General features: G+C 37.4%; 1 protein-coding gene across 1 annotated transcript in view; it reads left to right on the top strand.

Moving 5' to 3' along the window:
- Positions 1–265: 265 nt before the first annotated feature.
- Positions 266–13,537, top strand: part of LOC115284890 (N-terminal EF-hand calcium-binding protein 1-like) — a 58,474-nt gene continuing 45,202 nt past the window's right edge. The window contains exons 1-3 of the mRNA XM_029931347.1: positions 266–312; positions 7,871–7,931; positions 12,287–12,423. Of these exons, the coding sequence (XP_029787207.1) occupies positions 266–312; positions 7,871–7,931; positions 12,287–12,423 (245 nt within the window). The remainder of the gene's footprint in view (positions 313–7,870; positions 7,932–12,286; positions 12,424–13,537) is intronic.

The following is a 13,537-nucleotide window of genomic DNA, read 5'->3' as shown; positions in this document are numbered from 1 at the left end:
GCTTTACTGAACTCATTAATCACTTTTAGTAGTTTTTTTGGTGGACTCTTTAGGGTTTTCTATGTAGAGTATCATTTCATCTGCAAATAGTGAAAGTTTTATTTCTTCCTTACCAATTTGGAGACCTTTTATTTCTTTTCTTGTCTGATTGCTCTGGCTAGGACTTCCAGTGCCATGTTGAATTAAAGTGGTGAGAGTGGACATCCTTGTTTTGTGTCTTGTTCCTGATCTTAGGGGGGAAACTGTCAGTTTTTTCCCATTGAGTATGGTGTTCATTGTGAGTTTTTCATTTATGGCCTTCATTATGTTGAGGTATGTTCTTTCTCAACCAACTTTTTTGAGAGTTTTTATCATGAATGGATTTTGTCCTTTGTCAGATGCTATTTCTGCATCTATTAAGATGATCATATATTTTTTATACTTTCTCTTTTTGATGTGATCTATCATGTTGATTGCCTTGCAAATATTGAGCCATCCTTGCAACCCAGGAGTAAATTGACTTAATTGTGGTGAGTAGTTTTGTAAAATTTTTTGTTAGATTTGGTTTGCTAGTGTTTGATGAGGATTTTTGCATGTATGTTTATCAGAGATATTGACCTGTAATTCTTTCTTTTGTAGTGCATTATCTGGTTTTGGTATCAGGGTAATGCTGGAGTCACAGAATGACTCTAATTTGTGATAGTTTTGGCAAAAAAAAAAGTATGGAAGAAGAGTAAAGACATAAGAGGTTTTTTAAATTAGAAAATGTAACTTTGGCATAGAGTATTTCATAAACAAGATTCAGTATATTATGACATACTGATCACTTTCACTTTATTATATTCAGGAAGATCTATACTTCAAAAGATAGCACTTAGAATTTGAAAAAAAAACCCAAAAGCAGGAGAATGTATTTGTAAAACTGAGCTATCAAAGGATTAGTATCAAGAACATTTAAAGAAGTTTTGTAAATCAATAAGGAAAAATAAGAATGCATCATAGAAAAAATTAGGCAAAAATACAGGACCAATGACTTCAGAAGGGAGCAGGGAAAAGTCCAATATATCCTTTATTTGTTGAAAGTCTAAAATGCAGTGTCTAAAATGCCGTCTGCCTTGTGGCAGATAGAAGAGCACGTCTACTAGTTTAACAGGTGCATGTCCAGAAGGAGCTGGAACAAGGATTTATTCATGTTGTTTCAGCTGCAGGTCCCTCAGGAGGGAAGTGAAAATAAAATATTAGTATTTCTATTATTTAAGAAGTTTTATTATATTGCATTCAAGTGCTGATTTCTATTTTATTTATGCTGTTTGGCTTCTGCTATGTTTCCAGAATCTGAGATATCATACCTTTGTTCAATGCTGCAAAATTATTGGCTGTTGCCTCTTTTCAGTTTTCTTTGTTCACCTCTTTGAATTGTGTAGAAAGTTAGATCCTTTCTCTGTCTCTTCTATTGCATATTGTCTTTGTGCTTCAATTTGATAATTACTTCAGATTTATATTCTGACTCCCTAATTCTCTCTTTATCTGTATCTAATCTGTTATTTAACCTGTTCATTAAGTGTTTAGTTCCTTTTTTCTTTTAAGTTTTTATTGCTTCGTTTGAAATCTGCCTGGCTTTGTTATAATCTCTCTCCCTCATGTTTCAACTACCTTCCCCCTGCCCCCCACCTTTGAGCACTGAAGCATGTTTCTGCTAACTCTTTTTTAGGATCTTTTTTTTCTTTGTGTAGTATGAATACATGGTTAGACTGAAATTTTTTTAGCTGTGAATTCATACTTATAAGATTAAATCTTTGGGTATTCTGAGAAATCTGGCTTGATAATGTATGTCCTAAACAAAGAATATATTTTTTTATAAAAGGGGGCCCAGGATATTACTAATACAGAAGTACTTTAAATTAATCTCTCAGTTTAGGGATTTCCTGTATCCTGCAGGTAGAGATATTGAACTTCAGATTCTAATGTGGACTAGCTTTGGCTATAAATTTTTAAGAATTTTTTGTACCCATAGCTAAGCCTGAGACAGTATGTCATCTTCCTTTGTTTATGGGCAATAATGATCATCTCAGTGTTACAATTCTAAGCCTCCACTTTGACTCATCTCCCCCCCAAAATTGTTACAATCTAAAATGTGACACTCCTGGCTAAAGAAAATGCTTACAGGACAGCACGGATTTCAGTGCTAGATTATATAGTCTGTAGGTGTTTCCTGTTCATAGTATGTGTATCTGTTTCCTGTTTTGGGCACTGCTGGGTTTTTTTTTTCTTACTTTCTTAAAAGCTCAGCTATACATTTAAAATATTTGCCATACTTTTAATAATTTTATAAAAGTAATATTTTTTAGGAAATTTAACTATTTCTGTTACCAAAAGCAGAGCTTCCAGTACATTTTTTAAAATAAGTATTACCTTCTAATTTACCAGTCTGAAAATAAGATATTCAGAATTGATTGTAAGTAATCTGTATAACATCTAGAAGATTTTTTTAGAAAAGAGGATATATATAGATTTTTGTAGTCTGCTGTTCTGTGTGTTCCCTGTATAGTTCCCCACAGATTTTTAATTACCTAGGAATTAGGGGGTCTTTATTATTTGAAAAACAGCTAGGGTGTAGGTATGTATCAGCAGGTTGCATTATGTTAGTGACCTTAGGCCCTAGAAACACTTCCACCATGAATGCTCAACTTATTCTTCATGATGCTTATGAATATTTCAACTAAGCCTGTCTAGATATTACTAAAGCAAGCCAGGAGACCTTGACACAAATACAGTTTTAAGAAAGGCAAGCCATGGGGCACCTGGGTGGCTGAGTCCATTAAGCATCCAGCTTCGGCTCAGGTCATGATCTCAGTCTGTGAGTTTGAGCCTCAGGTCGGGCTCAGTGCTGACAGCTCAGAGCCTGGAGCCTGTTTCAGATTCTGTGTCTCCCTCTCTGTCCCTTTCCCTGCTCGTGCTCTTTGTCTCTCAAAAATAAATAAACATTTTTTTTTTAATTTTAAAAAGGAAAGGCAAGCCATGGCTTTGATTTCAGCCTGTACCCAGTTTCTTCTTGCATTGACCATTTTCTCGAACCTGTGGGAGAAAGTTTAGTATTGTCTCTTTGTATAATATCCCAGATTTTAAAATATGAAAGACATAACAGTATGAAAATACGGGTACAAAGAGATCATCTGTATTCTTGTTGTTACTCATTACTGAAATGAGGCAAAACTCTGTATTTCATCAATCTGTAAGATGTGTATATTTTCACTTTTTAACATCTATGCAATTAGGATGCACTTTGCACTTGATGGTATAAAACTGAATTACAAATATTTTTATTTCCTAATGGTGTACAAAATACAAAAAAAGGTGCATGTTATAATTAATGACACTTCATATTTAAGGAAATACGACATTTGTGTTTAATTCAGTCCCACTAGTGAAAATCCTGCCTATTTATTATTCTGCAGAAGTGATCTATTACCAGTCCTATTTCTTCCTGAATAAAACGTTACTGGAATGTTTTGGTATTCTGTTCATAAGCGGGCCACAAATGCAGATTGAGTCCAAAGGTGTGTAAGTGCTTGTATATATTAAGTATCTACTATTTCCCATATATTATGCTCTTTGGAAATGCGCCTAATACTTTAATACTATATTATTTCTCTGTCGTAGAGTTTGTTTAGATCAAAGACAAAGATAATATGTCTTTGGAAGCTGAAAGATCACAAATGACGTTTTGAAAATGTATTTGTCTCTGAAAAACTCAGTAACTTAGACATACTAACTCAACATATTTTAAGATTGTGGTTAAAATAGAACTATCCATCTGACACACACTGTTTAGGAGGAGTCAGATTACAAGTGCATGTTGCCCTTGAGGTATTACATGTGCTTAAAAATGATATTCAAAGAAAAGTGTGTGAGTTATAAGGTGGAAAACAGCATGTTTATGGGAAGAAATTTTAATGATGTTTTATTTACAACATCAACAAACATAAATTTAGCCCAAATTATGTATGAATATAGCTCTGTGCTCTTCATGCTGAAAAATTTAACATTTGGTTCTATGTTACACTCCAGAAAAATACAGGCTAGCAGTTGAGAAGATAGTATATGAGAGGTGATAAAAATTACTAATTTGGAAGTGTTTACAGATTTTCTTGTCCTGATGCCTGCCAAAGATTTCTGTATTTTATAGCCCTTATCTTTCTACTCCCACAGTCTCTCAAAAATATGAGGATAGTGGATTTCTACCAGGTTGGTTCCTACACATATCTTACCTTTTATAAAAATAAAAGGAAAAGGAGGAAAGTCACACAAATCCCATGGAGAACTTTATGATTATGGGCAAACATTTTTTAAACCACCACCCAGATCAAAAACCAAACCTACCAACCCAGATCTTCCATGTGCCTTGTCCCAATTTTTTCTCTCCACCTGGATATAATGAGCAAACAGATTCCTCTAGTAATTATTCCCTTGTATTGTGGTGTCATCACACTGATGCTCCTCTCTAAAACTATAGTTCAGTTGCACCCATTTTTATGGGTGTTAAACATCTCTTAATTTACAGATTACCCTGCAGTCTTTTAGAGAGGGGCTCATACTCTAGCTTTTGCTGAGTGCCTTCTCACGGTGCAGGTCATTTTCTTCTGATGTAAAAAGGTTGCTTTTGGAAAGTCTCATTATAATCCAGTTGTGTTTTTTTTTTTTTTTTACCCCATAAGTCATTTGCTCTTTATGTCTAATTGCACAAAGAATTTTATTTCTTTGTCTTTTAAAGCCCAGTAATTTTACAGAACTATGCCTTGATGTTTGTTCTGAGTTGATATTCTTAGGTATATGGTGTGCTTTGGTCAATCTGAAATTCTCAAGAGGCAAGAATTAATAAGCAAAAGCATTTATTTGGGAAAAATAATTGCCATTTGGGGTACACAGATTTGGGTATCAATCTAAATAGTGTCCCACTAGGGAGCAAAAGTCAGGGATTTTTAATGACAAAATGAGAATGCCCTTATAAGTTGTTTACAAAGAATTTTGATTGATGTTGGGGACAGAAAACTAATCTTATCTAAACATAATTAGTTGCTAAGGCTATCACTAAGCAAAAGTCTCATACTATCGCAAGTTATAGGTGTTCTTGCAGAATATTTGATTATCTGTGGTTTGGCCCAGTTCAAAGTTCATGGTTCCACCTGTGAGATGGTGTGCATAAGGCTCACCTCCTTAATGATCTTCTGGCTCCACTTTAAAACCCTTGACAGGGGCACCTGTGTGGCTCAGTCGGTTAAGCGTCTGGCTTTGGCTGAGGTCATGATCTCAGGGTCGGTGGGTTTGAGCCCCGCATCGGGCTCTATGCTGACAGCTAGCATGGAGCCTGCTTCATATTCTGTATCTCTCTCTCTCTGACTCTCCCCTACTTGCACCGTCTCTGTCTCTCAAAATAAATAAAAAAAAAAAAAGTCTCTTGCTAAAACCCTTGACAGCCATGGCTTCATTGTATTTCACCTTTCACACTTTGAATATCTAATTTCAAGTCTTTATATTTTAGAAAAACATTCCTGGGGCACCTGGGTGACTCAGTCAGTTAAGCATCTAACTCTCGACATCAGGTCAGCTCATAATCTCGCAGTCACATCAAGCCCCGAGTCAGGCTCTGTTCTGACAGTGGAGGGCCTGCTTGGGATTCTCTCTCCCTCTTCCTCTGCCCCTCCCCCACTCGTGCTTGCTCTCTCTCAGATTAAACAAACATTTAAAGAAAGCATTCTTGAATTATAGATTCTAGTATTGGCACTATTCCTTTAGTGGTTTCTGTACTTCTTTAAGAACTCTATTCTAGTGTGTTGAGTTTTGTCTTTAGTATTTGTTATTTTGTCTCCAATCTTTCTGCTTTTCCTTATTTCTTTTTGATTTTTAAAGACTGCCTCCATTTCATTTTTATGTATTAAAGTATTATATGTTATGTTTCTGTGTTCTTGTGTTCCATCTAATTTAGACTTCCTTTCTGAAATAATTTTCTTCTAATTCTTTTCTGAATTTTGTCACCTTGTTTCTGAGCTACTCTAACTCTGACTCATGTTGTTCTTTCATTTCTTCAGTTTCTTTTCTCCATTCTTCTCTCATTTTAAAATGCTTGGTTACACTTTTGATGTGTTTTGTGAACTTTGTCTTTCTGGTGTGCTTTCATTGTCTGCAGTAATTGTGTTCTGCTCTTTAATTCCCATTTTCTTATAGTACAATATATAAAATTTAACCTTAATAATTTTCTGCAGCCAACTTTAAAAAAATACTAATTTTCCTGACTTTTTAAGACGCTTATGTTAATAATACTTTTTCCGGCTTCACAGAGCTCCCTGGTCAGAGACTATCTTGTCGTATAGAAAAAATTTAGTAACTTTCCCTCTGAGAGTTCCTGGCTCTGTTACTCTCCCCTACTTTTAAGTGTATCTTCTTTTCTTTATCGCTGTGACCTTGTCCTGCTCAGCTTTGATGTGACTTCCCACAGTTTCCTTTCAGTGTGGGGCCCTCCTGGCTCACAGTATTAGCTAGTTGATTTTAAGAGTTCACAGGTCCTCTACAGTTCTAGCCCCTGTAGGCTTTACTGGGATATTTATGTTTATCCACTTTTGGGTAAAACTCTTTCTGGGTTTAGCTAATGTTCTCAAGTTAGCTAATCATACTTTCTAGTGAATATTTGTTGGCTGTATTAGATTCTTTTGTCCTCAGGTCTGTCGTATGTCCCATTACTTCCCTTGTTTTCTTCCTATGTATCCAGTGACCCCAGGCATTGCAGATTTTTTTGTCTGTCAGTGGTTTTACTTTTACACACTTATAATTTGAGTTTCATGATAATACTTCCAAATCTAGCTTTGTTGTATTTGTTGTCGGTGGCTTTTTTGTCGGTGGTGGTGGTTTTATCTGTTTGCTCTGTCTTTATGAGTGGATTCCAGGAGTTTCAAAAGCTATGCCACCAACATGGCCATCAATCCTCCTGTTGTTGTTTTTCTTGTTTTTCTACTTGTAGAATAAGGAAATCAGTCCAGGTAAATAGAACCAGTATTATAGTGGCTTGAGGAGAAGGGAAGAAATCTTCACCAATGTACATACGAAGATCTAGGAGAGAAAAGAGGAAAAGGAAATAAAATCAGATTAGAGACTGAGATGGAATTTTGAAGAGGTTCTGGAAAATGAAATGATCTGGAAGAGGATATGGCTTAAAGAATGCAGAGGTTATAAAGATGAATGCAAGAAGTTGGGTCCCCTGTTCTATCCTTGATGAGAAATAAATCAAGAATAGAACCACTTTTTAATATCTTTTGCAAGTGAACTTCACATTTTGTTTTGTTTGTTGGTTAGCTTTTGTGGTTTTTTTCCTTCTAAGATTTTATTTAAATTCAGGTTTAGTTAACATGTTAGCATTGGCTTCTGGAGTAGAATTTCCTGATTCATCACTTACATCTAACACGCATTGCCCATCACAAGTGCCCTTCTTAACACACGTCAATCACCCATTTCCCCCATCCACTCACTCCTCTCTGTTTGTCCCCTGTTGTTAACAGTCTCTTACGGCTTGCTTGCCTCTGTGTTTTATCCGCTTCTCTTAGCTTCATCTGTTTTGTTTCTTAAATTCCAGATATGAGTAAAATCACATGGTAATTGTCTTTCTCTGATTGATTTATTTTACTTGGCATAATACACTCTAGCTCCACACATAGAGCCCGACACGGGGCTTGAACTCGAGAATGATGAGATCACGACCTAGGCTGAAGTCAGACGCCCAACCAACTGAGCCACACAGGCGCCCCCAGTTACTATTTTTTAAATAGTAACAGTTTGGAGAACAGAAGAAAAAGAAAAAAAGATAACCTTATCTTTGTAAAAGTGACGTTTTTTCCTGTTACAGAAGCCGGCACAGCCGCCTCACACCAGAACATGATGGCTGCAGGGGCTTAGATCAAAAGGCGGTCAGAAGCCTGACCTCCTGCTAAATCCGATAGTATCTGATCTTATAAGCAAGAAGACATTGAGGCTGCATGTCACAGACCTGATTAATTTTCAAGTAGGGCAAATACAAACAGGGAAGATTGATACTCTGATTTTCCTAATTAACTCAGATGATTCATGGTGGGTGAATAGCCGGGGTCTCTACTCTTCCATCACCCGGATGGGCAAGAGCTTGCTTTCTGAGAAATGATCTGACAATTAAAATGCACAGGCAGTGCCCTAAGAAACCTGATTTTAAAGGGCTGTGCTTCCAATGCTGGAGTTTTATCTTGAACAGGATACATACAGCTCCATACAAAAAAAAAAAATAAAATAGGCAGATTGAGATGTTTACAGAGTGGTTTTCCAAAGGCACAAACAGAAATATTAATGCTAATGTATTAACAGTTTCCTTAATTTCAATGACAATTCTCAATGACACGAATAAACAGTATTGGGATCTGAGAAACATATTATTAACCTTCATTTGCCTGTAACCTTTCTAAGAGACATAAAGGACTAAACTGGTTTTGAAAAAAGCGGCAGAATCTGGATATCAGGTGCCATCTGTATGTGTTTTGCTGCTTTGGGAGACGAGTGGATGTTCTTTCTGCCAGCCTCTTGAATCCTGGGTTTTGCCCAAAGGAGTATGTGTCTTAAGCCAACATATTAGTCTCCAGGGAGTTCAGCACGCAAAGACCCCTTTTTCTATCTGCACAACCAACACGTCTGTTGAGAATAAAGAGGGCCGGGCTTTGACATTTTCCAGCTTGTTATCTATTTAATTTTCCATCTGCTTTTGCCACCGCCTTCCAAGGGAACATCTGCTGCACATCCCAGAGAAGGAAAGGGAGATTGAATCCATGCCACCCGGCTCTGCAGTCCTAAACCTTGGGATTCAGATGAAGGGAAGGAAAGAAGACTAACAAATGGTCCAGAAAATGAAATGAGGACAGTCTGTTGAGAACAAAGCTTTATTTCCATGTATTGCAGAGCCCACACGATCAGGCAGGCTGGACAGCAGTGTCTGCCACTGGCAAGGGCGAGAAGCAGGGGAGGCAGCCAGTGCCGGGGGGGTGGGGGTCCGGGGAGGGAGGGAGAATAGTTTCTGACACCCAGATATGCCTTCTAGTGCCTGAATCTGCAGGTAGCGTCCGGTTGCTCACATACCCTTTAAACATAAACACCTTGCTATGAGCAGGGCTTTGCTTTGGTATTATGGAGGCAGAGATGATTATAAGATATATTTCTTGCCTTTATGGATTTTTCTATATATATATATATATTTATTTATTTATTTATTTTGAGAGAGCACGAGCACAAGTGGGGGAGGGACAGAGAGAGGGAGAGAGAATCCAAGCAGGATCCATGCTGTCCCTGCAGAGGCCGACCTGGGGCTCAGTTCCATGAACCATAAGGTCATGACCCAAGCCAAAATCAAAAGTCAAAAGCTCAACCGATTGAGCCACCCAGGCATCCCTTATTTCCTGCCTTCAAAGCACTAGCCTAGGATATGGGAGGTAAGTAAATAGCAGATTTTAATATACAATGATAAATTGTACGTTAGTCAATTCCTCTGGCTGGGAACATAGACGGGAAAGGACGTGTGCCGAATCCCATGAAGCAAAGTGGTAGTTCAAGGAAAGGAAAGGCTCTACCAAGATGGCGCCATGAGTAGAGTCTGGAAGAATAAATAAGAATATTAGAAAACAAGCTCTTTTTTCTCCTTATGATCCAGGGGTGGTAGCACATAGCGGCCAATCTTTGTATTGACTCAAAGACGTGAATCCCCTAAAGCCTTAAACCCACCTGCCACCCATTTCAATGTCAAGGCATCAGCTATTCACAGTGTACTAGCTGGTTGTGCCGTCTCTTAATGTTATCTGAAGAGTCACTAGTAGGATAGCAAACTCTCATCAGAGAGGGATGGATGTCTCAGTATAAAATATCACTTCTTAATTTGCTGCCGTGGAATAGCCAGTTGTTGGATTTTGACTGTTCTTAAGTATTGAACTCCAGCATCACCAAAATCGTAACATAGGAAGACCACAGTAGCTAATGCAATAAATTTTTAGACTTAGGAGCTTCTCTACATCAAATATTGGTGAATATCTGGTGTGGGTACCATGAGGCACACAGAGTATAAGGTGTGACTTTTGAGTCTATGAAGCTAAAATATGATTGCAATGATATGCGATTAGTTCTATTATTCTGACATGACAAATACTTAACATTTAAATGAGGAAAAAGCAAGACTAACATGATAATGCATTGCTTAGTAAGTGTATGCTTTTTTCACCTTCCAGGCTGTCTACAAATAGGTATAAGACTTTATAGCTTGCTCTGGATTAGTCGTGGTGTATACAGAGATGCAAATATAATCGGCATAATCTCTGACTACACCATTACATTGTCTTGGCATTTTAATAAATTTTGTTTTACTTATAAACATGTTTTAATAAATTTTATTTTTTTTAAATGCTTTCACAAAATGGAAATGACCATGGGGAAAGAATCAAGCACATGCTTTTTTTCCTATCACATTTTTATCTCAAAAGAAGGTTTTTCTCCGTTAAAAAAAAAACACATTGAGAAATAATTTTTGTGGAGTTAAAAAAAATTTTTTTGTTTATTTTTTATTGAGACAAAGAGAAACAGAGCATGAGTGGGGGAGAGGCAGAAAGAGAGGGAGACACAGATTCTGAAGCAGGATCCAGGCTCTGACTTGTCAGCAGAGAGCCCAATGCGGGGCTTGAGCCCACAAACCCTGAGATCATGACTTGAGCCAAAGTCAGACACTTAACTGACTGAGCCACCCAAGCACCTCAATTTTTTGAAGTTTTTATTGCTACTCACTAACAAGCTGTTTGATAAACTAAATATGTGGTGTGTTTTTACCTTGAATTAACTCACAGAAACTCTTAGGTTATTATAAGCATGTAATGTGGTTTATGGTTAATTTCTTAAGTGGAGTTTAAAGGCATGAAAATTTTTAAGTTTCAAATCAGATCAGTGGATATGGTAGATAAGACAATTTCCTGTGTTTACCTACAAGAATGCACTTAAAAAGAAACTGATAATTGAAGCATTTTATGATTTCAAAAAGGAACAAAATGAAGATATCTATGGTATTAGGTAGTTCTGCTATCAGAAAAAAAATTTCCAAAATAATACCCATCAGGAAGCCACAATCGAATATTTCGTAATTTACAATTGATGGAAACACGGACTGTTTTGAGTTGGAATGTATCCCTGAGTTATAGTCTGATTTTCAAATGTGAAAACTGAGACCCAGAGAGATTAAATAACTACATTTTGGTTTTTCTGAGTTTCCAAATGTGACACGAGACATCCCAGCACATCATGACTTCTGGCATTATCTTGTCATGGTCACTTTTTTCAGTTTTATGTTTTCAACCGTGAAAAAATTGTTTATGGACAGAGCTAGATAAATCTGTTTCTTAGCTGAACTTGCACTTATTCCCACCCAGTGCTCTAGAAAATCAGGTTTAGTTGGCAGGTCTCATGATACGACAGAGTGGCTCTGGCATTTTTATTCCATGCCAATCTGATTTTCTTTCCTTTCTTGGTTCTCCCTGAGCTTGTAGAAGACAAGAACAGCAGGTAGCACCATGCAAGCCCACCTGTCTCCCAAAGCTGAACTTGGCAAGTGTAGCTATTCCGCGTGCAATGATCTCTGGGTAGATTGGGGGCTGTTTGAAGGAACGGTGCTTCTGTGACGTTTAGATACAAATGCGCTTCAGGTATGTTCCTGAGGGAGGCACGTAAGCAGATTTAGCAAACTGTTTAAATATTCCATGCCTAACATTTTCTGAATTTGGGGATAACTACACATAATTTCCTTTGGCTTCAGTATAATACAGATCAGGCATAATAAATACATCAAGAGGGAACTAAGCCAATTGCTGAAACGTGACTTCATTTAGTTGATAATGGAGAAAATACACGATGGCATGGCCATTACTTAAATGAAGCACAGAACAAACTGAGTTAATCACATCCCAACCTTTTTTTCCCCCCAGAGAATATTCTTTTCCTTTCCTACATAGGTCTGTTCCATAATTCTGTCTGTTTTGTCCTTTTTCCTTATATTGATGCAAGTGCAATGGCAGATGAGCTAGACTTTCCTGTTGTCTCTGCAGCTCTTACTTATATTCACCTCCTGGTGGGCGACTAGAGCTGCATCCCAGCCTCCAGGGCCAGTGTGTCTCTCTTCCTCAGGACTAATCTGAGGCTGCTGGCTACATGGGGGAAAACCATTCCGGGGTATTTTTCCCTCTCATATGTGTAACGGTCTTTGCTTGGTCATCTTTAGGACTACCAAGAGGCCTCCAACTTGGAACAGTTTGTAACTCGATTTTTATTGAAGGAGACCTTGAATCAGCTGCAGTCTCTCCAGAATTCTCTGGAATGTGCCATGGAAACTACGGAGGAGCAAACCCGTCAAGAAAGGCAAGTTGAATATTTTCATATACTGTCTTGTTACTTACTGTGAAATACCAGTTGAGGGGCGTTCATGCTTAAACTAGTGAAAACTAAAAATGAGAATTAGTAAATTTAAGTAGAATGACAGGACCCTCCATTGGGTGCTTGCCTTATCCGTCATTTATTCAACAAATTTAAATTGAGAATTTAATAGATGGAGAAACCTGTAAAAGATACTGTAATAAGGTAAAGATACATTTTACAAAGTCCTGACTCTTTAGGAGGCTAACATCTAACATGTAAATAAGACATGAAGAGTGAAACCATGATGCAAGATGCAAAGTGGTACATACCATACAGAAGGGGAAGTAGCTTGCCAAGGATTTAGGAAGAGTAAAAGGTTAAATATGGAGAGAGAGGAAAGACAATTTCATGGAATTCCCTGACCATATTTGGGCTCATCTTGCAAATGAGTATTATGTGAAAACGTGGAAGTGATAGAAAATAGACTAAGAGGCCAAATGAACTTGGATGTACCTGGGGACTTGGGAATAGAATCAGCCTTTGTAGTTAAGGAAATAGAGAAAAGAGATGGTAGGAAAAGTTTTCAGAATTCAAGACCACCAAGTAATATGACAGAGAAGATAAGTAATGAGATTATAAAAGCTATATAAATAAAGGTGCTAACGCTAAAGAGAAACCTGAATTAGAAATGTGTAAGGCAGACATCAAAATTATTCCAACCAACAGTTGGTACTTTCTTGAGCTACCGTTGTTTATACCTTGCAGACTGGAGAAGGCTTGGCAAAACTCATGCTTATGCAACACAGTGTTGCATGTGTTACTTCAAACGTATACATGTGACCATCTAACTTTTTGCATTTTAAGTTAGGGAGGGAGAACTACACAGTAGCTTTTTTGAATAGCCTGATGATAATAGACTACTCAGTAGGGCCAATTTTTCTAAACAAATTAATGGATACATAATTATTAGGACATCTGAGAGAAACAGTCAAATTTTCAACCATGTGTTTACAATGTCAAAATGAGTGAGCACCACCAAATTCTAACAAAAAAGCCTCTAATCTCCTATCTAATGAGCTTGTGCAGCTGATGAACATGGGTGTCCACTCTTCAGTGG

Source organism: Suricata suricatta, unplaced genomic scaffold (assembly GCF_006229205.1).
Source record: "Suricata suricatta isolate VVHF042 unplaced genomic scaffold, meerkat_22Aug2017_6uvM2_HiC HiC_scaffold_25, whole genome shotgun sequence".
Lineage (NCBI taxonomy): Eukaryota > Metazoa > Chordata > Mammalia > Carnivora > Herpestidae > Suricata > Suricata suricatta.
This window is presented reverse-complemented; position numbering and strand designations above follow the sequence as displayed.